Here is a 26,774-nt window from a genome sequence, read left to right as displayed (position 1 = left end):
GAGGATGAACTGGTCTGAAAACAGCATCGGCTCCTTCAGGAACATGCACCTCGCTGAGATAAGAACGTGCCTTTTCAGCACTTTTTCACTTGGATCATTTTTCTGTTTGTCGGAACACGTGGAGCTGAGAGGCCACAATGTCAGAGATCCTCTAGATTTACGAAGATGACTCACTCCGTTTTACAGCAAAAAGCTCAGCCTACTCCTCCTAGTGGTGCAATGTTACACTCACTTTTTTTTTATTAGCCTGCCTGCAAACCAGACCAATCAGTAAGCTCGTGCTGGACCAATCAAAACCATTGATCGAAAATGGGCGGGTTTGATACTGATGACTGATAGAGGAGCGTGGCTGAAGCGTTGTTACTAACCAAGATGGCTGCTGCTGTTGTAAAGATCTGTAACCTCAGCTTTCCAGACAGTATTAAACAAACTGAATGGGACTTGTTTAATTAAGTGTTTTGTAATGCTTTTTTTTTAATTGTACATATTACATGTGCTGATAATGTGTCTTTGACATTTTACTGGCAAACACATTATTTATAGCTACACAATTGTATATAATTTACACACAGCTCCCAATCTGATATATTTCACACCCTGCTCTAATTAATTGTACGTTTATTCAGTCTCTGATAGTTGAAAGAAAACCTTGAACACCTGACGATAATTTAAAGTTTTGCCTCTAAATCAGAATTTATTTTAACATTAGCAAAAAATGGTAGGCTATGGATTTAAAAGATTCTTACATTTGTTTTTATTTTAGATATCATCACGTGTTACGTTGTAAACTATGTGAAATAGTCCAAGCAGAATGAATAATTGTGTAGTTTCTGTTGTTCGTGTTCTCTCAAGTCCATAATATCAAAGTTATTGCAGCACTCGTGTTACGGGTGCGGAGTGACACATCACGCTCTGTGAAGCATCTCTGACCATGCGGGGCCCCGACGTCACGCGAACCCCCCGCTGTGTAGTAGCTTGAAGCAGAGTGAGTGGAGGAGAGAGGGCAGCGAGAGGGCAACTTTTCCACGGGAACATCACCGAAATATCCTCCCGAGCCGATCCAAAATGGCTCAGATAACGACCGAAGGGGCCGAACAAGACTCTCAGCCGACGGCGGAACAAAACGGCACCGGCGAAACGGCAGAAACCGGCACAGAGGAACAGGCCGTGCCGGACCCCAAACAGGAACCGGGCGACAACAACGAGAAGAGAGCAGGAATGGACGTGAACAGTGGCCGCGACGGGGACGACCCGGCTCCCGTCTCCGAAGCCGACAAAGAAACCGCTTCTCCGGCCGAAAAGGGAGACGACGACGACGACGACGAAGAGGAGGAGGGGGAACCCGCGGGGAAACTCTCTGAACCGGGGAAAAGTCCCGTTGAGGGGAGTTTGGCGAGTAGCATTGATTCCGCACAAGAGGGCTCCCGGGTGCTGAAGGAAGAACAAAGAGAGGGGGAGAGCGTGTCCTCCTCTCTGCCCAGCGACCGCACAAAGACCGCGGAGAGAGCCGAGCACGGCACCAAGAGACGGGCCAGCGTGGAGCTCACCTCGTCGGATGGAGAGCCGCTCAGCCGGATGGATTCAGAGGACAGGTCTGTAGAGAGAGAGGCCTACACTGGGTCCACTGGTGGAGAGGAGGAGGACAGTTTGTTTACAGGCAGCACAGCTCATGTAGCTCAGCTGGGCTTTTATTGTTTGATTTTATTACACTTATCATGGTTGTTTAGTTTAGTTTTTACTGCTTCAACAGTGAAGTCAGGGCCCATCAGCCTGATGGAAGTTGGTCTGTTAAAATACACCTCGTTTTTACAGTGAAGGTGATGCTGATGTGTGTTACACAGGACAGTGGTTTCCTTCAAACCAAGTGATGCTGGGCTGTGAAAAGTGTAGGATTATAGATAGAAAATGTTAAAATTGTTTAACAAATTTAGAAAAATTATAATCTCGTAATGATGCTTTCTTTCCCTCTTCATCCCCTCACACTGCTCCAAGTCAGGCATCACCTTCATGTTAACCTCACCAGAGCCCCCAGCAAGTTCAATGTGTTTCTGTTTATGCGAATTAGAGTAAAAAACACCAGCAATCAGTACTTTGCTAGAAAGCAGATGTTTGCCATGTGAGCTTGCTTTTAATACAAACATAACACTTCCTGCAGCTGTTTCCTAGAAAAAGTCCTCCAGCGCTCTGTACTGATCATGGATATTTCAGCAGGAAGCAGCTGCAGAAAGTTTTTCAAGAAACCCTCAGTGGGTCAACATATCGCTAGTATTATAGATCCTGTATTTCACACTTCTCTAGTGTTTTGTTTGATAAGGACATTATAGGACAGTATATTTGAGGTTTTAAATATCAAGGAAGAGGACAGGCTTTTGGTTGAGATAAGAAAGAAGAAGTGACACTAGTGTGAAAACTGACGTTATGTGTATTAAATGATGTGGTATCAGATTGGCACACATAGGCATTATCAGAGGCATTTCTGATCTAGAGAGCTCCACAACCAGAAGAGTCAGTGCAGAGGTTGTGGCTCTAACAATTAGTCACCTAACCTACAGAAAATAAATTCAACAACTTTTTAGATAATCCAGTAATTCTTTTTTAGTTTAAGGGGGGGAAAAAACTTACAGGGTTCACTCTGTGGTCACACGAGACGGTAAAGTGAAGATGTGTCGGTCGGACAAAAACACGACACCTGCTGACACCTTTGTGTCCGTGGAGCGCGATCACTCAGCAGCGTTCAAGACAGGTTGTGGCTTCAAGACTTCCTCTCACCAGCTTGGTTGGTTTCCTGTCTCGTCCTCACACACACACACACACACACACCAACACACGTGAATGGGATGAAATCATTTAAATCGCACTTCTCAGATTCTCCTCGTACGGCCCTGAGCCCACAACAGCCACCTGGACACCTGAACTCTGTATCTGCTGATACCGAGCACAGGCTGGTGCTGTGTGCTGATATGGAGCCTGCAAATAATACTGAGCTCTATACTCTGTCGTGTGTGTGTGTGTCTGTGTTCATGGTACATCTCAGGTTAAAAAATGTAATTCAAAGTGCTTTAAATGTTTCCATACAAATTGGTACAGAACAGTGTATTAATAGGGAACAAACTAGAGCCAGTAAACACATGTTTCACAGCAAAAGCATTTTACATCACACGCAGAACTGATGGTGTAGCACCAACAACTCACCAACAAAGCAGGAAACTGAGTTTAGTTGGTTTCTGTCAGTTTATTAGTTGTGCAAATTCAAACGAGGTCATCATCACCCTGATCTGATCCTTCAAAATAAAGCGCAGAAATGAGGAGGTGTGAACGGGGCCGTGGTTTTAGTTTAGTTCTCTCTCTGCGCCGCCTCACCCCACCCTTCTTGTCGTTTCTGAACTTTTCTCGCCTCATTAGAAAGTGAACTTCCCCCTCGAGGCTTGGGTGACATTCACGCTGCGAATCAGTCAACACCGGCGTGACGCCGCGCCGCCAGTTCAATCCTGAACTTGTGCCAGAGCTCATCTCTCCATCAGTCACTCTTGTGAAACCTTCCACGGCAGCCAGCAGCACACCTACTTACACCGCTCGCTGGAAATCCGCCTCTTGTCCCTGTGGCTTTTTTTCCCTTCCTATTCCATGTTGATTTATTGTTTTTGCAAATCTAAATCAAACACTGACAAGCTACTGGATGAAACTTAAGTTACCAGCCTGGTTTTTCTTAATTTCTCTGGAACAAGGGGAGGACGAGCGAAGCCTGAAATCAAATGGCTTTGATATGAGCTGTGTTGAGTCACAGGCTGCCACCCACTGTGAGCTTGTATGAAAAACAGAGGCAGGTTTCTTTGTGACTAAGACCAGCACAGAGACCTATAACTGGGCTCAGTTCGTTCTGCTCCACCTCTTGACATTCCCTTAATTTTAGGGTAGACACCACTAATTATAGCCAGTATTGATTGATCTGCTGATAACAGCTTGGTCTCTGAGAACAAAGTGAAAAATTGTCAGTTTCTCACAACCTAAGGTGTCATTATTATCTGTATTGTTTTGTCCCACCAACTCACTTGACCTTTTTGATCACCTTTACGGCTTTACCAGTGTCGACACAATATTAAGCTTGTTTAAGACCAACAACAAGTGAGTAGGTGTGTGTTGAGGAAACCCGGTGTCATTTTTGTCTCCCAGTCCCAGCAGGTCTTTCCGGTCCACTCAGTTCATGGTTCTCCCTCTTTTTCCTCGACTGCAGCTACATCCTTACACACACACACATACACACACACACACACACACACACACACACACACACACACACACACACACACACACACACACACACACACACACACACACACACACACACACACACACACACACAGTCAACCCCTCACAGATGGTCCAGACTGCAGGAGCTTGTCTGGTCGTCAGTCAGACTAAAAGGGCACATGTCACTCTGCTGCCTGCTACCCACGGCTGCCTGGAATTAATTCACATCGCAATTCAGAATGACTTGTATCTCCGCGTCGTCTGCTCGAGCTCAGGCCGACAAATGTCATCTGTCGGTGCCATCCCTCAGCCCAGACTGTTCTCTCCTCTCTTCTGACTGGCTGACACCAACTTCAGAGAGATCCAGAGAGAGGAGATGTAAAACTGTAAAACTACACTGAGAAGCTTTTAGGACCTATAACCAAAAAGTTACAAATAGGGATGTCACGATTATTTGTTTTCACAATTAACCACGGTATTAAACGGCACTATTCATTAATCGTAAAGATTCCTAAATACTGTCACTTTCCAAAAAGGGTTATGTCAGAACCAGAGCAACGCAACTCGCATTAACGAAAACAAAGTTACACAACAACCGCGTGTTGAACTTTGTTTTAGTTTGTTAAATTAGGTTGATGTCAATTTACTTAACATAACATTGAACTGGTAGGAATTTAAATATTAGCATGAATGCCATTTGCGATAAAAAAAAAAAAACAATTACCGCAAATAAACTTAAAGCCCCAGTATGTAACTTATTTGGCTTTTTATTAGCAAAAATCAAATATGTCTTTAATAAATACGCATTTCACTGAAGTCGAATCACACCCACATACAAATGAAAGCTTTCTGGTACCTTAGAATGAGTTGTTACAAGTGGGCGACGCATCGAACCGAGGCGGCCATGTTGCATCGCCATTTTTTACGTTCAGTGGCAGCGTGACCGTAGGTAACCACGGAAACACTGGTGTTGCATTCAGGTGCAGTCAGGCAGACGGCCGTCGGCAAACCAACCGATGTCATTTTACTCGATGAGAGAAAGACGGTAAAACAATACCACATCACCATGACAACATATTGTCACTTGTTTACATAGACGCTTGTTTATCCTGTTACATGCAGCGTCTGTTGTCTGTCTGACGTCTGCCCCATTTCATGTGAATGCAACATCAAGAATACGTTCAGATATGCAACCGCACCGCTAGATGGGGGGAATTCCTACATTATACCTTTAAACATTTGGTATAGATGACAATTAATGACATGAATATTTCACACATTTGGTAATATAATAATAGATAATTCAAATATTTTGTATATAATTAGTAATGTAATTACATTTTGACTATATTTGATTTTACACATTTATAGGGTTTGAAATGAATTCATGCATAATAATCGTTCGTGGTACTGTGATTATTTCTCTGACAATAATCGTACCAATAAAATCTATAATGGTGACATCCCTACCTACAAATTATCTCATGGATATGTGAACTTGAAATTAAACAGTGTGTACAGGAGCCCCAGTGGTTCATTTGGTAAAGTCCTAACTGCGTCCATGCAGAGGCCGTTTAGTTTGTGAATGTTAAAGTCAATTCTTGAAGTTGTTGACAACATCTTTAAACCCATAGATGAGGTGGCAGTTGATTAAAAAAAATATATATATATTTAACCTCTGAGAGTTGCAAATGGTTTCACTTTATTTTATGATCTTGTTTTAAAAAAATGCACACTAGCAGTTGTCAGTGTTGAGCTGTATTGGCAGGTTTCCTCTGGTTTTTATGCGTTTCCTCCCTGTGTGCAAGTGTTAGATCCCAAACCTCAACCCACAGATGGCCACTAACTTCTCTGAAACACTAGCTTGTTATTGAACGCACCTCAACACGTTCTGTTTCGCCTCGGCCCTTTGATCAGCACTATGTTATTTTCGGCGGCGTACAGTGAAGTGTTAACTTTGGCTGTCGGAGCAGAGGGAGTCAGACTCCGGAGCAACATGAGACGGCCTCGGTCGGCCCCGTTTGGCTGCCACTGGACTTTGGCTAATCCTGCTGTTGTGGCAGCTGGAAGACCACACAGTCACTGTTGTTTCCACATAGTGGCAGCTGGACACTGGCGGAGACAGAGCGTGCGTGAGTGTGTCTGTATGTGTGTGTAATGTACAGTAAACGTGCGTGTGTGTGTGTGTGTGTGTGTTTCAGAGGTGTCAAGTCCGCTCGTAGGCAGTGTAAGCTTGGCTCCCACAGAGAACCAGTATGGACAATGATCAGAGCAGATGGTCATGTGACACACACACACACACACACACACCTGCTGCAGCTCTATCATACATGGATCCTTAAATGTGTCTTGTCCATCAGTGCTACCAGTGTTCAGATGAAGCTTGCAGACAGATGTTGAGCAGTGTTTCACCTCAGTCTCCTCAGAGAGTGTGAAAGTCGGCCTGGATCCTGTTCAGCACTAATGACACTGGATGTGATTAGTAGCTATGAGACCGTTTACACTCTCCTGTGGAAACAGCTCAGCTTCCACTGGTCTACTACTTTGAATGTGGAACTAAGAGCTGTGGGTTGTAGAGCTGGTGTTGAGGTGTGTGACGTGTCAGTGCAGTGCAGAGGTGGATGTAGGAACGGTCAGTTACCACCTGCAGTGTTACAGCAGCTCCTTGGCACCTGATGCTTTGACTGTTTTCTTTTATTCTTGATAAGAATATGTTTTATTTATTCAGTCACTTGTTCAATTATTTATATCTTCATTTTCTTTTTTAAAGCGATAGTTCAACATTTTGGCAAATTGGCCCATTACCATAATCCCTATAGTTTTAGGAGTAGGTTTGTTACCTTTAATTGTCCGTGCAAGATATTTTTTAGAACGGCGGAGCAGAGCTGTGAGCTGCTCAGAGCTACGCTACGGAGGCTCATGGGATTTCTTGGTTTCCCTCATCAAACTCATCAAATACACAATCCAACAACTCCACAACGCTCTGGTGGACAAGTTGTGACCTGCACATTCACCACGCTATGAGATAATAACAGAACGTTTCAAGACGGAGTTGTTTTCTAGGCAAATGCAGAGACTGCTTGATGGAAAAACTGCCCCAGATGGGAACGCACATCAGCTGAATTTCCCTCTAAAACAACTCTGTCTGGTAACGTTGTGTTATTATCTCATAGCGTGGTGAATGTGCAGGTCACAACTTGTCCACCAGAGCGTTTTGGAGTTGTTGGATTGTGTATTTGATGAGTTTGATGAGGGAAACCAAGAAATCCCATTAGCCTCCGTAGCGTAGCTCTGCTCCGCCGTTCTAAAAATAGCTTGCACCGACAATTAAAGGTAACAAACCTACTGCTATGACTATAGGGATTATGGCAATGGGCCAATTTGTTGAACTATCCCTTTAAAGCTTTTTTTTGCCTTTATTTGATACTACCATTGAGAGAGACAGTAAATGGGGAATGACATGCAGTAAAGGGCCGCCCAATGCGGGATTTGAACTGGGGCTGACTGCTGCCTCTGCATATTGAGCGTCTGCTCAACCCCACTGCGCCACACGGTGCTCCTTTTCTCCATGTTCTAACATTGTCTAATATCTGATGTCTTCTCTTCTCTCCAGTATCGGCAGCACCCTGATGGACATGGAGAGCACGGCGTCCAGCGGCCGCTCCACGCCGGCCATGCTCAACGGCCACAGCGGGGGCGCCGTGTCTGGCGGCGGCTCGGCGCCGGCGGGGGGGAAGTCTCTGAGCTACACGTGCTGCTGGGACCACTGCCAGCTGCAGTTCCCCAGCAGCCCCGACCTGGCCGAGCACATCAGAGCCACACACGTGGACGGACAGCGAGGAGGGGTCGGTGTCTCAGAGTATCAGCTCTGTTTTCCACTCATTCCTCATCTGTGACGCCGGCGTGTCTTGTGGGGTTAGGGTGGGGTTAACGTGGACTTACGGAACACTTGGTGGAGGCAGATGGCCGCTCCACCCTCGGCCCATTTTGTGCTTTCCGTCTCAGCTTTTCCTCGCCACTGTCACAGAGGGCTGCTCTTAGTGGGTAGTTGGCTCTGTAAATATTAATATCCCTAAGAGAAGGTCCAGAGTCCAGACCTCCTCTAATTGAAAAGTGCCTTGAGAAAACTTCTGCTGTGAATCGCTGCTTTACAGATAAAATGGATATAAATATATTAGATGTGCAGAGTGATCTAACTGTAGCAGCATGAGCGCAGCAGATAACTCCTCATTTCAGTTATTATATTAATATTCCCATCAAACAACAATATCTAACATCTGATCCTTGAAGAGAACTGCTGCTGTGTGTTCAGGCCACAATGTTTTATTTCGTTTTTTTTTTTTAATCACTTTGAATCCCGGTATTTTTTTATCATTCAGTTTGATATTGTTGCTGTTGTGTCTGTTTTGTGTTTGCCGGCTCCCCCTCTCCACTCATAAAAACACGTGGGCTCATTTGACAGGTGTTCTCTGCTGTTAGTGTTTAAAGTAGAGAACAGCTCCTCCTGTGAAAGTACCTAGACTTCTGATCTATTCCCACATGTGTTTCCCAGTTTGTGTTGTGAAACAGGCAGGAGGAGATCTCCAGACCACAGGCCACTGGTCTTTATAACTTTGAACAAATTAAACATGGTGGAGGGGTGGAGGTTATTTTAGGTTTTGGTTAAGATCCAGGAATTTAAAAAATCTCTCTCCTTGGCCAAGACGTGTCCCTGCTTCACCTCTGATAGTTAGGTCTGGGTGTAAAGAGTGAGAATATCAGTGTGAGCCAATCAGAGGCAGGACAGGGCTCCCCTCATACACCTCAAGTATTTTTTTATTTTATTTGTATGACTGATGTACCACATGTCCTTCTGTGCACTGACTGTATGTGCATGTGTGTCACACAGGTGTTTGTGTGTCTATGGAAAGGCTGCAAAGTGTACAACACACCATCAACCAGTCAGAGCTGGCTGCAGAGACACATGCTGACCCACAGTGGAGACAAACCATTCAAGGTAACGACACACACACCTCTGACTTGAGAAACCTTCACTTGTTATACCGTCCACCTCTGATCACGTGACATCTGATAACTGACACAATCATTTGTGTTCCCCAGTGTGTGGTGGGGGGCTGCAACGCCACGTTTGCGTCTCAGGGGGGGCTGGCCCGCCACGTCCCCACTCACTTCAGCTCTCAGAGTTCATCCAAAGTGTCCAATCAGGGCAAAGTGAAGGAGGAGTCCCCGTCCAAGGCTGGACTCAACAAGAGGAGGAAACTCAAGAACAAGCACAGACGCTCACTCCGTATGAATGACACACACACATTCACACACACACACACACACACACACAGTATAACATCGTTTGGCACAAAACTTTATTTCTCCTTTTTTTTTTTTTTTTTATTACCTGCAGCCCGACCTCATGACTTCTTCGACGCTCAGACCATGGACGCCATCCGTCATCGAGCCATCTGCCTCAACCTGGCAACACACATCGAGAGCCTGGGCAATGGACACAGTGTGGTCTTCCACAGCACGGTGGGCACACACACACACACACACACACACACACACACACACACACACACACACACACACACACACACACACACACACACACACACACACACACACACACACACTACCCAGTCCATAAATTCTCTAAAATACATCATAAAGTTACCACATCGTCCATCAAGCCTGACTTTGTACAGTTACAATGTTTACGGTAGTTGTTAGAGTTTAAACAGCCTTGACTCATCCATTCACTGCCAGTCAGGGTTCCTACGCAAGTATGGAAAGTATGGAATTTGATTTTATACATTTTCAGGTCTGGAAACTATGTATGGAAATATCTTTTTCTTTTTTTCTCTCTCTCTTTTTATTAAGGTTCAAGCAGACCACATATTATCCTTTACATATAATTTCCACAGAACCATGCATTTTTCCTGTAGCATGAGCTACTGAACAATTATGAATAAACATAACAAAGCGAGTAACACAACTTACAAACATACATACATACACACACACATAAACACATAAATACACCACCAGAGTCATCCATGTTATGTCAGTGAGGGATATTGAAGCTCAGTCCAGAGGGTCAATTTTTCCAAAGGGACTATATTCACTACCTCCTTGTACCAATCGTCCAATGTAGGAATGTCTGAATGAATCCAGAACTTAAGAATAGTTTTTCTTGCCACATACAAGAGTATTCTGATGAGTTTTGCGTTGTTATTGTTCCTTGCGCTCGAAACCTTGGCTGCCAGAACACACTGAAGAGGTGATAGGTCCAAGTTATGTCCAATCAAAGCGTCCAGTTCATTCTTTACCTCATTCCAAAACATTTGTATCTTCAAGCATTTCCAAAACATATGTGCATAGGTACCAATTTCTCTGTCACATTTATTACAGTTAGAGGAACTGAAACCAAGCCTGCCTCTCATCAGAGGTGTATAGTGGAGTCTGTGTAATATTTTAAATTGTCTCTCTCTGTCATTATTACAGCTCAGAATGGTTCATGTGTTTTTTATGACTGTTGTCCAAGTATCCTCTTCTGTCTGACATTCCAAATCAATTTGCCACTGCCTTCGTATGTGGTCAGTGGAATAGTTTGAGTTTACACCAAAGGCTTCATACATACAGGAAATAAATATTTTTGGTAGAGGTTGAATAAGTAGGTTTTCCAAGAAGGATGAGCTAGAGGTTTGCATATTCTTAATAACATAATGACGAATTTGTAAGAAACAAAAGAAATGGGATTGTTGCAATGAATATTTACTCTTCAAACTCTCAAATGACTCCATTGTTCCTCCTGTAAATAATTTGGCAAGCTGGTCTAGCCCTTTTGGAAATATATTTATCTTAATACTTATCTGGGTTTGGTCTTATCTGAAGTTATTTGGGTTAATTATTTTGTATGCGCTAATGTACCTAGCTACAATCTCCTGGAAGTGATTTGGTTTTACATAATGGCATTCACATTCAGAATAATGAAAACAAATGATTAATTACATGCTTCTTTATATTATGCACATCTATTTACTCAAATGTCACAAATTATTTGAATTTATTTACAGAGAAATCTGGAAAATAGGGTCTGGAAAAAAGTATGGGATTTGGAAATTTCAAATGTGCAGGAACCCTGTGTGTTGTAACAGCTGTCTGGTTGATCAGGACCTCAATCACCACATTTGTGTCGGAGCCGTTTTTCAGAGCTGACCTAAATTTGGTGTGTGTCTTTTCAGGTAATAGCCAGGAGGAGAGAGGATTCTGGGAAAGTCAAGGTCCTGTTGCACTGGACACCTGAGGACATGTAAGACCTGCTCTTCTCTCTTGTTAAATAAATGCATTTAGACTCAAAGTTAACATGAAACATCCGCTTCTTAGAAACACAAATAAGCATCACAACACAATTTTTACACTCCTGAAGGCCGTCAGTGTTTGTGGAGTCGATCCTCACCAATTGATGATGTTTTACAGCTGCTGCCAACACAACAGCAACACAAGACGTTAGCGTCTCTTGAGTCTACAGCAGTGTGTAACTGAGGCTCAACTGTCACGGAGCAGCTTCTGATGCTGCAGCAGAGCAAACAGTGACTGACCCACTTAGAGCAGTTTCAGTATTGAAAGCATATTTGAGATGGTGCATGATAAACCTCTGGAGCTGCAAGTCTCTCTGCAAGTGGAGTTGCAGTTAAAGGTCCTATAATGTATAAAGGTAGACATTTATATTAAAGCGCCAAAGGTAGATGTCCATGTGCAGTGTGATTATAAAGCAGATCTGTTACACTGCAAAAGTCTCAAAGCTTCAGTCCACAGAGAAATGCACAGTTTGTAATCAGAAACTGAGCCTTAAAGCCAGCCGTCAGGACCTTGTGATGTCACAACAAAACAGTCACCAAGCCCCGCCCACCTGACCTCACCACCCAGCCTTGCAGGATGTGGTTTCTCTGAGTGGTTTATCTGAAATGAATCTGCTTTATTTTGATTTGATCACCCCGAAAAATCTTAGAGGACTTGCAGTGATGAGCATTTACCTGCAATTGGAGATTGGATCAGCTGTTTAAGATCCCCAGGGATTCACTGTAATCTGTTAAACCTGCAGCTTCCCACTGTTTGTGGTAAGTTGTGTACCTGAAACCTCAAACCTCTCTCTGTGTGACAGACTGCCAGACGTGTGGGTGAACGAGAGCGACAGACCGCAGCAGAAGACCAAGGTGGTCCATCTGTCAAAGCTGCCCACAGACACAGCTGTACTCCTCGACCCCAACATCTACAGGTGTGTATGTTATTTAAGCAATATATCACGCTTTGCGTCGGGCCGAACAACGCCCCTAAGCCGTGGTGTAATGAGCATATACCACGGACTGGAGTGATATATTGCTATTATAAAACGGTTACCAATAAAGGCAATATGAAAGAGGGATACGCAATCAATTTCATGTAGTTTTATTCAACCAGAAATACATATTATCCAATAAAATAGCCTCTCTGTGAAAAAAATAGTCCCACCTCTCCAGACGTTAGCTCCAAGTAGCTCTGCATCTCGTCTTTTCCTCGTTTTTTTTTTTCAGGTGAAAGTCACTGCTCAGTCCCCTCTACCATTGTTAATCCTCCCCGGAGGTGAAAGTTCACCTTAAACATGTGAATTCAACTACTTTAGTCCGTTTTTTAACATCGTAAAATCATCAACTGTCTGATACATGACAACAATTTCCATTCATACGGGCCTGGCGCGGAGTGATAGCCTACGCTGTGATAAGGCTTTAGAATAGTAGCCGTGGTATCTGCTCATTATACCACAGTTAACAACCAATCAGATTGCCGGATTTCACCTTTCCGTTTTATAAGTGGCTGTATGTAACATCTACAGGTGTGTATGTTATGTGTCTGTATGTAACATCTACAGGTGTGTATGTTATGTAACATCTACAGGTGTGTATGTTATGTAACATCTACAGGTGTGTATGTTATGTGCCTGTTTGAGTGTGTGTGTGTGAGAGAGAAGAGAGCTCGTCTTGGGCACCGTAAAGCCTGACAGATTGGGACACTGATGAATTATCTCACCCTACTTTCTCCAACAGGATGTTCTTCTAACACCTCCGGAGAGGCTCCACTGTCACTTCCTGCTAATCAGACCCTGAGACGGAGGACGCCTCCTCCTCGTCTCTATGTCTCCATCTTCCACGTTCTCTTCTCCCCCCTCCTCCCTCTTCCAGAGGACGCTGGGAGTGTAGTGACTTGTTTGTCGTGGCTGTCTAAGGCCTCCAAGTGTTTTCTCATTAGGTGCTGAGTTTACTGAGGACGCGATAGAGCAACTTGTTGCTTGTTGTAGATTGAGAACTAACTGACAGAGCTGTAACAGTAGACAGTTAGACATGTGTAGAGAGAAGCTGTCTTTGTAAATATTTGAGATTTGTAATATATTTTTATACTTTGAATTTTTTTACTGTACTGTAGATAGATGTCTTTTTTTCCACCAAACATTTTAAATAGATGTTTTAAAAACTGATAATACTGGTCATATGCATATAGCTGGCATTGCTCTGGTTTGATGTCATTAAACCTTTACAACCTCTCCCTGGTCTCAGTTCTTCAGCCACCAACCATGACAGGTGTCTGCACGGGACATGAGTGGGCTACATCAGCTGTTTCTGGGCCGGAATAGTCTTAGTTCAGTTTACAAAGTGTACAAGAGGTAAAATGAAAAGTAAATACAAAATGACTCCCATGTTACTGCTCACTAACAGAACAGCAGGGGGAGACAGTTTGAACAAGTGATCTGACAGGAAAATAGAAACATTAATCCTTCCGCAAATGTTTTTTTTATTGAGCTCAATAATGTCTGTTATTACTAAAACCTCCAGCTCTATGCTTCATACAGGCTTATTAATACAGTCATCACATATCTTATATTGTTATTGCCCTGTATTTATGGAAAGATACGAACAGAAGATTGTACATATGGAGAGTAGTAATTTGATGAATGTATAATTTGATTCTGGTGACAAGTAAAAACAAATCATTCACATTTATGAGAAACCAAGTGGTTAGATTTACATTTTCCAGTAAAGAACAGCTGAACAGGGTTGGTGTTAAAGCAGAACTATGCAGGATTTGGGCTGTAATTATTGTGGCTCAGAGTCACTGTGATGGTAGAGTGACCTATTATGAGGTGAATGGGGTCTAGGCCAATGCGCTCACCCCCCCCACTGGCTGAAAACCGCACTTGCAAGATCAGTCCTCCGTCTCGGTGTAAATCTCATCAATGGATAGAACTATCGCGAGAAACTGCCTTACGGCAGTACGAGATAAGAACGCAGATGACGTCATGCATGTCATGAATCGTGATTGGTTTGAGTTCGGAAAGTCGGAGGAAACCATGGAAACATGTTTGTACTGATGAAGTTCGGCTTGTGGCTAACACGGAGCTAATGCTAACAGACACACACACACCATGGATCTTTTATAAGATAATGTAATACATCATGACACACACACACACGCCTTCGCGTTTTGGAACCTTTATTCAAGTGTGTGTGTATGTCTGTGTCTTTGTGTCTTTGTCTGTGTGTGGCCGTATTAGCGTTAGCTCCGTGTTAGCATTAGCTCCCTGTTAGCGTTAGCTCCGTGTTAGCATTAGCTCCGTGCTTAGCAAACACCGCTCTCTACCTTCAGCAGTAAACACAAGCACGTGTAGGGAGGGGGTGGAGGAGGTGGGGCGGTGAGTTTTTTTTTACGACAGTGACATGTGCCTCCCAGAACTGTGGGGGAGCCCCGGAGAGGGAAAAAAAGAGAAACCAACGAAGGAGCGAGCTATTTCCGGCCAAGTTGCATAGTTCTGCTTTAACAGAAATGTATTATCAGTAAAAATAAATATATTTTTTCTTTTAGTTATTTAAGTATAATATTTGTGTTCAACTTTCCATCTGAAAAAAATGAGATAAATCTGTGGCTGATATCTACGTTGACATGGAAACGGTCGAAGTTCGCATCACCCAAAAAAAAAAGAAAAAAAGAGAGAGAGAGAGCGAGGCCCTGACGTCATATTTATTCGCCGGAAGTTGCAGGCTGCAGTAACGTTGTTTCCGCTGGGAGGAATGGCTGGGCTGCTGAAAAAGGTACGAGTAGAGGTCACGTCTTTGTATAAATGTCTGAATGAAGTGAACCATTGTGGACCTGTCGGGCTCGTATCAGTCCCACTGACAGTGTTTTATAGTTGATGTGGATTAGCGTGGCTGTTTAGTCCAGCAGCATGCAGTGTGACCGAGACGCTGCGTCGAGCCGGTTAGCTGTTAGCTGTTATGCTAACTCAGCTCGGTTCGTGTAGTCAGAGGCTCAGAGGGACAGTGGTGCTGTGACCGTGTCTGTAGGGTGGTGAACACTAGTTGTGTAGCATATTTTGTAGAACCTTACGGTTCCTTGCGTATAAAGCGGGAGGTTAAGCCCAAAAATTGAATTGACTTCAAGTCATGATGCAAATGTCCCCTTTGGCATGGAAGTACCTCAGGGTCATACAAATAAATATATCCAAAGACACAAGTGAGATCACACTTTGTATCCGAAATAAACACTTTTTTAAAATGTATTTTTTTTAATTGAGAAAACACATGCTAAAAGCACATTCAATTTAGAATGTCCATATAAACTCAGGCAGATCCCCTGATGCCTTCAGCTCCTGGATGAGATGTACAGCCTCTGAGACAACATGGAGCTGCTTGTGTGACAGGATATTGGGTTTTATTAATGTAAAAACATTAGTAAAACTATACTGATACTTATTTGTTGAACATCAGACGGAGTGTAACAAATATAGCCTACAAGTTGCCTAGTTAAATAATAAGATGTAATTCATATCACAGTCAGGAAAGACCGATTAGCCAATTGTGTTGGTCAAAATATAGGCCTACCTATAACTAGTTACTGCTTGTGTATGTTGATTTAAAAAAAAGTTGAATTAAATGTATGAGCCATTCTGGGGCATATAGAAGTCAACTTAAAGTCAAAGGAAAAATGTTTTTACTGTCTCAAATGTAAAAATGGGTCACATTGTGCTCCTAAAGTAAACTAACACATTTTAGTGTAGAGCGCCCTTAAAAAGCAATGTTCAGCTTTTATATACATATAGGGAAGTTTAGGTTCACGGCTCCCACATAAAGCATATGATTAGGACTGACTTATTTCACCAGCGCAGTATAGCTGGCTAAGATCCTCTCTCAGAGTAATGCTGAGAAACTGGTGAGCTTCATTATTTTGGTAGATTTTTACTTTTGTGAATGCTTGTTAATGCTCATTTTATCAATCTCATAATGTTACAGTATCTTTATTTCTTACTTCAAATTAGCCATAATGGAATGTTGTGACTGGACTTTATGCTTCCTATGTCAGTCCACCCTACAGATTGAAAGGCATTAGATCCCTGTTCATCATTCAAACTGAGAAACAATCCTGAAATATTGCAGTCATGTCACAAATAAGCTGTAGATAACATCTAGGAGCTGAAAACATTCTAGTTTATATGGAAATTCTAAATGGAATGTGCTTTTAACATGCGTTTTCTCAATTAAATTTTAAAAACGTGTTTATTTTGGATACAAAGTGTGATCTCACTTGTGTCTTAGGATAGATTTATTTATGACCCTAAGGTACTTCCATGCCAAAGGGGACCTTTGCATCATGACTTGAAGTCAAAAGTTGCTTAACCTCCCTACTAATTTCTTACTTACTGATTGGACAGCAGGGCAAACGGACAAACGCAGGTTAACTGGCGCTTGAGACGTTTAGCAGTTGTCAGTCACTTACAGCCTCAGTGCACAGTAGTATAAGACTGGTGCTGCTCCTATGGTGGTGACCTTTATTCTATTCGTGAAATCTAGGCATAGTGGTTTTTGATCAGGACCTGGTCACTGAGTGAAATCTGCCTTTATAGCATTTTCACAAATAGAATAAAGGTTTCACAGATCAGAAACTGTGTTATAATGAACGTTTAGCCTCTGTAGGATAATCTAGGTCAGATTTGAGAAGTCTAGGTACAGTGGTTTTTCACCTGGACCAGGTCTAATGTGGTCTATATGATGAGAAAACGGTGAAATGTGCCTTAATAGCATTTTCAAAAATAGAATGAAGGTTTCACAGATGTCTAAAATGTTTTTACATCAAGAAGTGTCACAAAAAACAGACAATCAGTGTACAGTTACGTTAATTTCCTCTTAACTTTCCCCTTAAGTGCCGAATCGGAGGCTGGCGACTCGGAGGCTAACTTCAGCGTCGTCGGTGTTCTTGAGTGTCCAGAAAGGCGCCTATAAATAAAATGTATTATTATTATGTTCTCACACGTATGACTGAGTTTGGATTCAGGACAAACCAGCTCACAGTTAAATCCTCACCAGGACAGTGTGATGCATTCTGACATAGAGGTTTTCATAACAAGCATAGCAGGTCAAACTGAGCATTAATAGTAATGAAGGTGTGAATGTTTACAACATTACCATCATGTTGATCTTAACGCCAGTGCAGCTTGTAACACCTTGCACAGCACAACACTGACACATGTTTGGTCAATTCTGTTGTATTATTTTATTTTATTCTATGTTTTATATCGGCTGGCATTATTTGTCAAATGTTTGATTTAATGTAAAACACTTTGTAACATAGTTTTGAAAAGTGCTTTACATATACACTGACTGCCCATCCCCCCCCAAAAAAAGTCGCCCACTCTAATATTTCATCGGACCACCTTTAGCTTTGACTATGGCATGTGTTTGCTGTGGCATCGTTTCCATAAGCTTCTGCAATGTCACAACATTTATTTCTGTCCAGAGTTGCATTCCTTTTTCAAAGATTCTCAGTGGGGTTAAGATATGAACTCTGTGGTCACATTGGACCACATTTCTTCCTTGAAGATGATGGTTCCCCATGTCTTTCCAGTTTTTAAAAATGATGGTGGTTGATGCATGCCAATAATTTGACCCTTCTGAAACACATTAACATCTGCATCAGTTAAGGTTAAATAACTTGTTGCCAGCTGAAACACATTATCCAGTGGGAGACTCTTACCTATTAGCTTAGTTAAATCCAAGTGGTGACTTGTAGGTGGCTTATAGTACATTGCATTGGATACTGGCGATTGTAATAGTGGCCTGAGGCCTGATACAGTTTTCTCATTCAGCATTGTAATGCTGCTACCCACACACTTGTTTTAAAGGGTTAATTGAATTGAATTGGATATGGGTTACTGTTGTAGCTATAGTAGTTAACTGGGGGATGTTTTCAGTTTATTGTTGGTTAAATCATGTTAGTCTTTACATTCAGATGAAGATGGTGTCATCCCTCCATCTGCAGCCTTGTTTTGCATGTTAACGTTGTCTGAGACATTCAGTGTTGCACAGAAGGAGTTTGAGGATGATGAAGTGAAAAGGTGAGTAGGAGCTGAAGTGACTCAGACCTAACAAGTCTTTCCTGCTGCTCTTTTCCAGACGACCGGCCTGGTCGGCCTGGCCGTGTCCCACAATCCACATGAGGTGAGAAGCCGACACCAAACTTTGTCTCTCTGTGCAGAGCTCGGCTCGGTCGACCGTTATTAACAACACAACTGTGCTCTCCCTCTCAGCGTCTGAGGGTCCTCTACTCTAAGATCCTGGCGTCGGTGCAGACCATGCCGCAGGACGCCGCCTACAGGAAGTACACGGAGCAGCTGGTCAGCGAGCGCTTCAACCACGTCAAATCGGTCAGTTACCAGGCTGTGATGTGTGTTTGCATTGTTGTGTGTGAACAGAGGATGGAAGATGAGTCGTTTACATGTCTTTGTCTTCACAGGAGCCCGATGTGGAGAAGCTGGAGAAGAAAATCAACTGCGGTCAAATTGAAGAAGTCATTTTCCAGGTAGGTAGCTGTTATGTTCAATTTCCTCCGGTGCTGTCGGCGCTTTAATGAGGCGCATCATCAACTGAGTGTTTCAGTCTGGTGCAGCCGCTGCTCAGTCAGGACAGACTGTGTGTGTGTGTGTGTGTGTGTGTGTGTGGTGTTGCATAAAAAATAGGTTTAATGTGTATTTTCTGGTCTCATTTATGTTTGAACTCTTGACTCCTCTTAGTTGACAACATCAACATGTAAGCTTAAAGGACAATTCCGGGCAAATTCAACTCGGGGCTGTATTTTCCTAACATTTTAGGTCTAAAAGAAGGAATCTGAAGATTTTCAGTTTAATGTCTCCTGTTTTGCAGTAGTTGTGTCTGTCCCCGCATCGCCACGGCAGCGATGAATGGGAGCAGATTGAAGTTATGCTGTGTACATCCCTCAAAGCCACAGACAGCGTCAGGTGGCTACTCAAACATGCACGGAGAAGCAGGGCCGGCCCTATGATTTTGGTGGCCCCCTAAACAAGGTTTTTGTTTGTGGCCCTGCACTCTAAGCGCAAACACCAAATCACTGGTTAAAACTGAATACAGACGTGTTTATCCCCTCTGAGGTTTGAGGCCATTTTCTCGACTTTTACATATTTTCTTAAATGTATCTTTTTAAGATACTTGCAGATGTAACAATACTAGGGGTGTCACGATTTCGATTTTTTATCGAAATCGATCGAAATTACGTCACGATCTCGAGCATCGAAGTCAAAGAGAGGATCGACGATCCCCCCTCCCCCCGCACGCAAAGCTACAACTGCCCGTTGTCCCCATTGCGCACCAAGCGTCTTGTCAGTCACTGGTCCGAGTTCTCCTTTACTTTTTATTTCGAGACAACACTCACTCATTCTCTGCAACTCTCTCTCTCCCTCTCCCTCGCTCTCTCTTTTTTTTTTTCTACCGGCGGTGTCAGCTGATGTGCACGTCTGCAGCAACCCAAACAAATGCACATGTTGACTGGCTCTATTCCAGCCACATGATTGGTTCGGCACGGCGCAACTCTCAATATCATTGGCTATTTGCCAAAACATGGATGAATGAAACCGAATCGACCACGTCTCATATTTCTATCGAAGAAAAGTTATTTCACAATTTATAGCGTTTTATCACCCAGCCCTGGTGGGCTACTGTCCCCCTCCTACCTGGGGAACAGGAGGGAGACACAGCTCTAACTACACAGCACCGACAAGCACTGAGAGCCGCATGTTGCAGAGACGTTATAAGATTTAAAAAAAAAAAAACCCCGCAAATAATAAGCCGACGAAAAGCTGCAACTTGCCACTTTTTGTCGATGTATTATTTGCGGGGGCTTTCGGGGGATCTGATGACGGTGGAGGATCCGGGACTGATTGACTGTGGGCCAGTGGCCACCGCCAGTCTGATCAGGACCTATCTGGTCCATCGCAGCACAGCAGCTGCAGCTCTGCCCCGCTGTCACATGACTCTCGCGTATCAGCGCAATCTGTTTACATTACATTAAGCCGACACCAGGAGAATAATGAGACACGACGGTAAATTAATGAAAATAAAATTATGATAATGTACAGATATAAATATATTTGTTTCAAAACCTTGGGGGCAATTTTGGCCCCAGGATCATGATTTTTGGGGGCATGTTACCTTTATATTGTAAATAAATTATTTAAAGCAGATATCAGCTTCACGGCCGTTTCGGCTAATGCTGCGTTCAAGGCAGGCTTTTGAAACCGTAAGTTACAGCTTCAAGTCACAACTACGACTTGGTAGCGTTCCAGGTAACCCGTAGCTCGTGTTTTTACCATCCTGTTGTCTGTGAAAGTTCCCTATAACGGCCACTCGTAACTTCCGACCCGTGAACTCGTACCAGATCGAACTGGTATGACTTCACAGGAAGGAAAAACACAAAGTACGAGTTTCTTTGAACGCACCATGAGTTAGCAGCCCCCGCCCTTGTCAGGCATCAATTGGTCCTCGTGCTACGTCACCACATTCACGCGCATCCCTTGGCTGCACACACAGCCCTTCATGCCGTTCTCTCTCCTCATTGGATAACACTTGTATCCCACAAGGAAAATTTTCTCCTCGGGTTACAGCAGAGCAGAGTGACGGAGAGACTCGTGTTTAGGCTGAAATACTTCATGTAAGTGATTGCTGACGGAAAATAGGACTATTTAGGACTTATATTAACAAAAACATTCCACTGATATCTGCTTTAAATGTGACCATTAGTGCCTAATGTGATACATTATGGAAATTGCATCACTTATATGTAGCCCATCTTTTGAAATAAGATTTACTGTACAAAATTTGATGAATAAAACCAATGATCGTAGACTAGACTAGTCTGAAAATAGCATAGGCGTCTGTGCTGTAAGAAAAAGAAAAAAAAATCGAGAATCGAATCGAATCGTGACCCTAAAATCGAAAATCAAATCGAATCGAGGATTTGGAGAATCGTGACACCCCTAAACAATACTCAAGTGTTTTATGTCTAAATATTAGAACCTCCGCTGTAAGCACACTGAGGCCAGTTTGTCCTAGAACACTGTATAAAGAAATAATTTAGGCCAAATGCTGGAAATTTGAGGTCTGCTTTTTGAAAAATTTCAAAATCCCTTGTGAAAACACTCCTTCAGTCATGAGAATGAACTGTTTTGGTGCTTGAAATAGGATATGAATACAGAAAACAAGTCTAAAATGAAATTTTGTAAGATTGCTAATCCTATAAATGTTGTCATTCTGCCATTCTATTTTCACCAAATGTCTCAAATGTGAGATAAAAGAAGCTGAATATTGACTTCAAATTACATATAAAGCTCATAGCGTGCACCTAACGGCCCAAAACAACCGCATAGAGTGTTTATGCCAGGGGCCGGCCCTGCCGAGAAGTTTATTTACTTAAAGCAAGTCAAGAGTTGATATTCCTGTGTTTATGACACAAACAGGAGCTTCCGACTGCACCTGAACACACCGAGCGTGTCGACTTGGGTCTCGCGCGAGACTTTGAGTTGGAAAGAGTTTTACAAACATGTCGACTTGCTTGAAGTAAATAAACTTCTGGGTGCATGTTTGAGTCGCCATCTGACGCTGTCTGTGACTTTGAGGGATGGAAACAGTCTAAGCAGCAGAACTTCAATCTGCTCCATTCATCGCTGCCATGGCGATGCGGGGACAAACACAACTACTGCAAAACAGGAGCAATTAAAGGGATAGTTCACTCAAAATTGAAATTTCACTCATCTACTCCCCCTCATGTGGACTAAGGGCTGGGAGAAGTTTCAGAGTCCTCCGTGCCTTCTCTGAGTTACAGGGGGTCTCGGCGTAGCAGTGCATGTCCATATGATGGTTGCAAATGGATACCAACTGTCTTCGTAACAAAAAGACACACCAAAAAACATCCAAATACCTCCATGCTGCTCGTATGTAATGTCCGTCTTGTATTGAAGCCCCGACATGCGAAATTGTTCCGAAAAAAATTAAATAAGTCTATATTTCAAGCTTGTTTTGTAGCGGAAGCTTCTCTTCCTGGTCCACCAGCAACAATTTCGCATTTCGGGGCTTCAATACAAGACAGACATTACATACGAGCAGCATGGAGGTATTTGGATGTTTTTTAGTGTGTCTTTTTGTTACGAAGACAGTTGGTATCCATTTGCAACCGTTATATGGACATGCACTGCTACGCCGAGACCCCCTGTAACTCAGAGAAGCCACAGAGGACTCTGAAACTTCTCCCAGCCCTTAGTCCACATGAGGGGGAGTAGATAATGAGTGAAATTTGAAGATTTTCAGTTTAAAAGAATAGTTCACCCAAAATTCAGATTCCTCCTTTTAGACCAAAAATGTTAGGAAAATACAGCCCCGACTCCGAGTTGAATTGTCCTTTAAACTATACAACAACAAAACAATGAGCGTGTGACTGGATAAAGTAGTCAACACGCTGCAGCTTGTTTGTTTTGTTTAGACATTAATATAAAACTTACAAGTTGTGTTGATAGGCGAGGGTATTTGATAAACAGCAGCAAGGAGCAGGAGGCTTATTATTGTGAAGTTGCCTGGCAACCTCACAGACATATTGCATAAACTGCAATAAATGAATGCTTCAGTGTTAGTCCACATAAAACCTAATGAGTTTGTTTATGGATGGAATAAGAGACAGACAGGTGTGTGTGTGTGTGTCTGTGTAACACTCCCTGACTCTGCTGTTGGGTGTGTGATAATGAAACAAGTGTACCGAGGTGTTGTTAACGCTGTGTTGTGCTTTATGTGTGTGTGTTGCAGGCCGAGTGCGAGCTGGCTCTGTCCAGGAAGATGTCTGAGTGGAAACCGTGGGAGCCGCTGGTGGAGGAGCCCCCCCCCAACCAGTGGAAGTGGCCCATCTGAATCCACCTGTGTATACCTGCTGTCATACTGTTTGTGTGAGTGTGTGTGAGATCCAGACTTCTAATGAAGTCGTGTACAAATAAAAGTCATGGTAATATTTCCCCATTTCATTTCTCCAGAGTCATTCATGTACACCAGATAGGACAGTTACATCTTTACAGCTGTTTGTGGAGTGAGAAAAACAAACCATGATTCAGTCTTACATTGTACCTAATGAGCTGAATAACATTAATCAAGGTGATGATGAACTACAGCTCAGATCCTTCAAAATGTGATATTCAGCTTTGGGAAATCAAACAAAAAAAAAACATTAACTTCCATATCAAACATCCCACATAACAAAATCCCTTTAAATTAAATCAAAAGAGTAGAAACGTTGAGTTGAAGCTGCTTCAGTCTTGTAGTGTCACGTCACATCTTCAGGCTCTGCCCTCCTGTAAGCTGCTGGTGGCTTTCTGTAACAGCTGGAGCATGATGGGATAGATGGGGGCGAACTCCTTCCCCTGGCGTGCCCTCACCGACTGCTGGTAGGCCTCCAGAGCGCCCCTTAGAGGAGACCAGAGGGAGGACACGGTCACAAATACAAGTCCAGCTTCCTCACATAATCACCTGAGCTTGTGTTCCTCCCTTAGTGAGACCCTTCTGTCACCATGACAACACCTGGACAACCTGTCAGTGCCCTCTGCACCTGTCTCGCCTCTGCTCCGTGAAGCGTCACTGACATTCACTCCTCACGTTGTTGAGCTGAAACGCTGGTTGTGGTGCCTTTGTGTTTCTTTCAAGACAAACTACACAGAGCGTTGTGTAACTGTGATGAAGAAAGAGAAGTTACCTGATGAGACTGAGCCGGTCTCTCTCTGAGGGATGGTCGTCCTGCCACTGGGAGTAGCGAGCGATGGACCACTCTGCTCTCTGTGCGGGAGGGAAGTTCAGTCTGTCAGTCGCTGCAGTCACAACAACACAAAAAGCTCTCCTAATAATGAATCAAATACAGGTGTGTGTGTGTGTGTGTAGACCTGGTGAGGGGACTTGAGCTCAGACGGGGCTCTGGTGAAGAAGAAGTGCAGCAGGGTGCTGTAGGGGATCAGGTCTCCCACAGCTGGACTGCTGGCTATCAGCTCGCTGGTCTGAAACAGCAGCGGCCTGCAACACAGACACACACTGAGCTGTAACAACACAACAACACTCAACAACAGTCACATAACATGGGTGGTTCCTCTGCACACTTTGAACAAATGCAATCAATAACCTCTATTTGTAGTGAATCTGGTGTTTTCTTCAAATTTGGAGCGTCAGTGGTCTGTATCTGGTCACTTCACTACAGTGATGTGATGGGTCTCACTTAAAGGGATACTTCACCCAAAATCGATACTTCACCAATTGTCTACTCACCGTCCTGCCAACCAAGGGTTTGGAGAACTTTCTGAGTCATCAAAACGCTTTAGGAGTTCCGGGGCGGTCTGGCTACCAACGGGTTTACATATAATGGCAGCGGATGGTGCTCACTTTCAAATCGTCCAAAACACACACTATGAAACATCCAGATACCTCCATACTGCTGGTCTGGACTGACCCAAGTGTCCTGAAGCCGCCACATGAAAAAGTTGTTCGGAAAAAATTAATTGGATCAAACTTACTGTCTAAATTTTCCGTGATAATCCATCAACATTCATTCCTCCGAGTGAAACTATAGTCAAATTAACACAAAATTTCTTTTTTGAATTAAAAAACTGGAGGGTGTTTTTATGTTAATGAGCTCTACTGACCAAAAAGTCCAAAAGAAAGTGGGAAAGTGGAGCCAATGAGTTGGAATGAAGTTGACTGAATAGACGTGAGTAAGTAATGATTGAAAAATTGTTTTATATCTGGTCAATTCTGACTCAGGACAGTTTATAGTCGACAGGAAGACACTGTGTCTCATTTTCGGTACATTTCTGTACATGACTCCTGAGACTGAGAATTCATTACTCCCACCTTTACTACTCACGCTTATATTTTTATAAATGAGCCCATCGCCGTGGTGACTCGACTGCAGGCAAATATCATTTCCAAACCTTTAAGCAAACTCTGACATGTGATTTGCATCAGCGGCAGAACAGTGATGCCGTTCATGATGGGATCACTTTTCCCACGTTTGCGTTCCACATTCATCTCAGGAGGAGTTCCTGCTAATTCCGCCGTCACATGACAGTAATAACAAGAATGAGGGCGACTCGGTGTCTGTGCAGCGCGGTGGGAAATTAATCTAAACAGTGATAACATGTTTTCATGCTGCTCGACAAACAAATGTGATCTGCAGATTGTGGGAAAAACATAGAAAGCCCTTACAGCTGCTAACATCAGCATTCAAACAAGTTTTAAAGGCTCAATTATCATCTGATATTATGACCCCACTAATTACACACTGAGCATCTCAGACAGCTCGTTTTTCAGCTGTTATGATGAATGTGGCTTCATCTGAGTGAACAGATTCTTCATCCTGTTTCTATAGCTACACAAATGTCAATCAATACCTCTCTGTCTTTGTCTTCATATTAGAATCAGAGAGGAGTGTTTCTCTGGTCTTGGTGATACTTGAGCGTACACACCTGAAGGAGCGCAGCATCCTGTACGGTTTCCCCAAGTCAGACACTCTCCTGCACAGAGGACCCACTGCCATCTCCATCTGACACAAAAAGACACACAAATAACTAAGAAGTTACCACTGGATCCTAAGCTTTTCCTTCTGGGCATATATCCAACTATCCCATATTTACAAAGTAAAGAATCTATATGTGTATATTACAAGCTAAACGTATAATTTCCCTTAATTGGAAAAATGTTAATGCACCCAGAATTGGAAGATGGATTAAAGAGATGGCATCAAACATGGCATTGGAAAAGATAACGTACATTATTAAACGGAAACATCATGTTTTTGATGACATCTGGACCTTTTATAAATTTTTTAAGACATGATGTTAATGTTGGTAATTTGCTTCAACAGGAGGAGGCTCTGAGGGAGTAGATTGTGTGATATAATGTCCTGAGAAACACCCTTGAAATTCATCATATAACTGTTATCAGTATTTGTCTACTTTTATTTATTTATTTACTTATTTATTATTAATATTTCATCATTTTTGCTTTATTTTCATCTTATTTTTATAGTTTTAATGTTTTAATTATTTAGTGAGGGGAAGAAGGGAGGGAGAATAGAGAGAAAAAGTTTGTCCTGTTTGTCCTGTTTGATTTACTGTAAATTGCAAACAAAACTAATAAACACAT

At 42.9% G+C, this 26,774-nt stretch overlaps 3 protein-coding genes across 4 annotated transcripts in view; 2 read left to right on the top strand and 1 right to left on the bottom strand.

The window, feature by feature from the left end:
- Window positions 1-1,000: 1,000 nt before the first annotated feature.
- Window positions 1,001-13,813, top strand: LOC311006888 (zinc finger protein aebp2-like). Of its 2 annotated transcripts, XM_083999900.1 has the most exons (8): window positions 1,001-1,592; window positions 7,862-8,093; window positions 9,137-9,244; window positions 9,349-9,535; window positions 9,647-9,771; window positions 11,487-11,554; window positions 12,407-12,520; window positions 13,326-13,813. In XM_083999900.1, the coding sequence occupies exons 1-8, from the start codon at window positions 1,066-1,068 to the stop codon at window positions 13,336-13,338; spliced, it is 1,374 nt and encodes a 457-aa protein (XP_083856026.1). In that variant the 5' UTR covers window positions 1,001-1,065; the 3' UTR covers window positions 13,339-13,813. The 2 variants fall into 2 exon arrangements, with proteins under 2 accessions (XP_083856026.1, XP_083856025.1); XM_083999899.1 differs by having other exon boundaries at window positions 9,349-9,771.
- Window positions 13,814-15,299: 1,486 nt separating this feature from the next.
- ndufa5 (NADH:ubiquinone oxidoreductase subunit A5) lies at window positions 15,300-23,612 on the top strand. Its single transcript, XM_083999903.1, has 5 exons — window positions 15,300-15,362; window positions 18,717-18,761; window positions 18,851-18,967; window positions 19,057-19,122; window positions 23,406-23,612. Exons 1-5 carry the CDS (start codon window positions 15,342-15,344, stop codon window positions 23,505-23,507), a joined length of 351 nt encoding a protein of 116 aa, XP_083856029.1. The 5' UTR covers window positions 15,300-15,341; the 3' UTR covers window positions 23,508-23,612.
- Window positions 23,600-26,774, bottom strand: part of cog5 (component of oligomeric golgi complex 5) — a 61,929-nt gene continuing 58,754 nt past the window's right edge. The window contains exons 19-22 of the mRNA XM_083999889.1: window positions 26,096-26,172; window positions 24,524-24,650; window positions 24,340-24,419; window positions 23,600-24,053 (exon numbers count right to left, since the gene is read on the bottom strand). Coding sequence (XP_083856015.1) covers window positions 23,927-24,053; window positions 24,340-24,419; window positions 24,524-24,650; window positions 26,096-26,172 — 411 coding nt within the window. The 3' untranslated portion in view covers window positions 23,600-23,926. The remainder of the gene's footprint in view (window positions 24,054-24,339; window positions 24,420-24,523; window positions 24,651-26,095; window positions 26,173-26,774) is intronic.

The sequence above is a fragment of the Trachurus trachurus genome, assembly GCF_905171665.1.
Source record: "Trachurus trachurus genome assembly, chromosome: 23".
Taxonomy (NCBI): Eukaryota; Metazoa; Chordata; class Actinopteri; order Carangiformes; family Carangidae; genus Trachurus; species Trachurus trachurus.
Note: the sequence above shows the minus strand (reverse complement) of the source record. Positions and strands in the feature narration are given on the sequence as shown.

What these genes read in the sequence shown, in the direction of transcription:
- LOC311006888 (XM_083999899.1), top strand. Translation starts at nt 1,066, where the DNA reads ATGGCTCAGATAACGACCGAAGGGGCCGAACAAGACTCTCAGCCGACG. An exon ending in GTGGAGACAAACCATTCAAG is followed by an intron (nt 9,245 to 9,348) that starts GTAACGACACAC and finishes TGTGTTCCCCAG; the next exon opens with TGTGTGGTGGGGGGCTGCAA. An exon ending in GTGTGGTCTTCCACAGCACG is followed by an intron (nt 9,772 to 11,486) that starts GTGGGCACACAC and finishes GTGTCTTTTCAG; the next exon opens with GTAATAGCCAGGAGGAGAGA.
- ndufa5 (XM_083999903.1), top strand. Translation starts at nt 15,342, where the DNA reads ATGGCTGGGCTGCTGAAAAAG. An exon ending in TGTCCCACAATCCACATGAG is followed by an intron (nt 18,762 to 18,850) that starts GTGAGAAGCCGA and finishes TCTCCCTCTCAG; the next exon opens with CGTCTGAGGGTCCTCTACTC. An exon ending in TTGAAGAAGTCATTTTCCAG is followed by an intron (nt 19,123 to 23,405) that starts GTAGGTAGCTGT and finishes TGTGTGTTGCAG; the next exon opens with GCCGAGTGCGAGCTGGCTCT.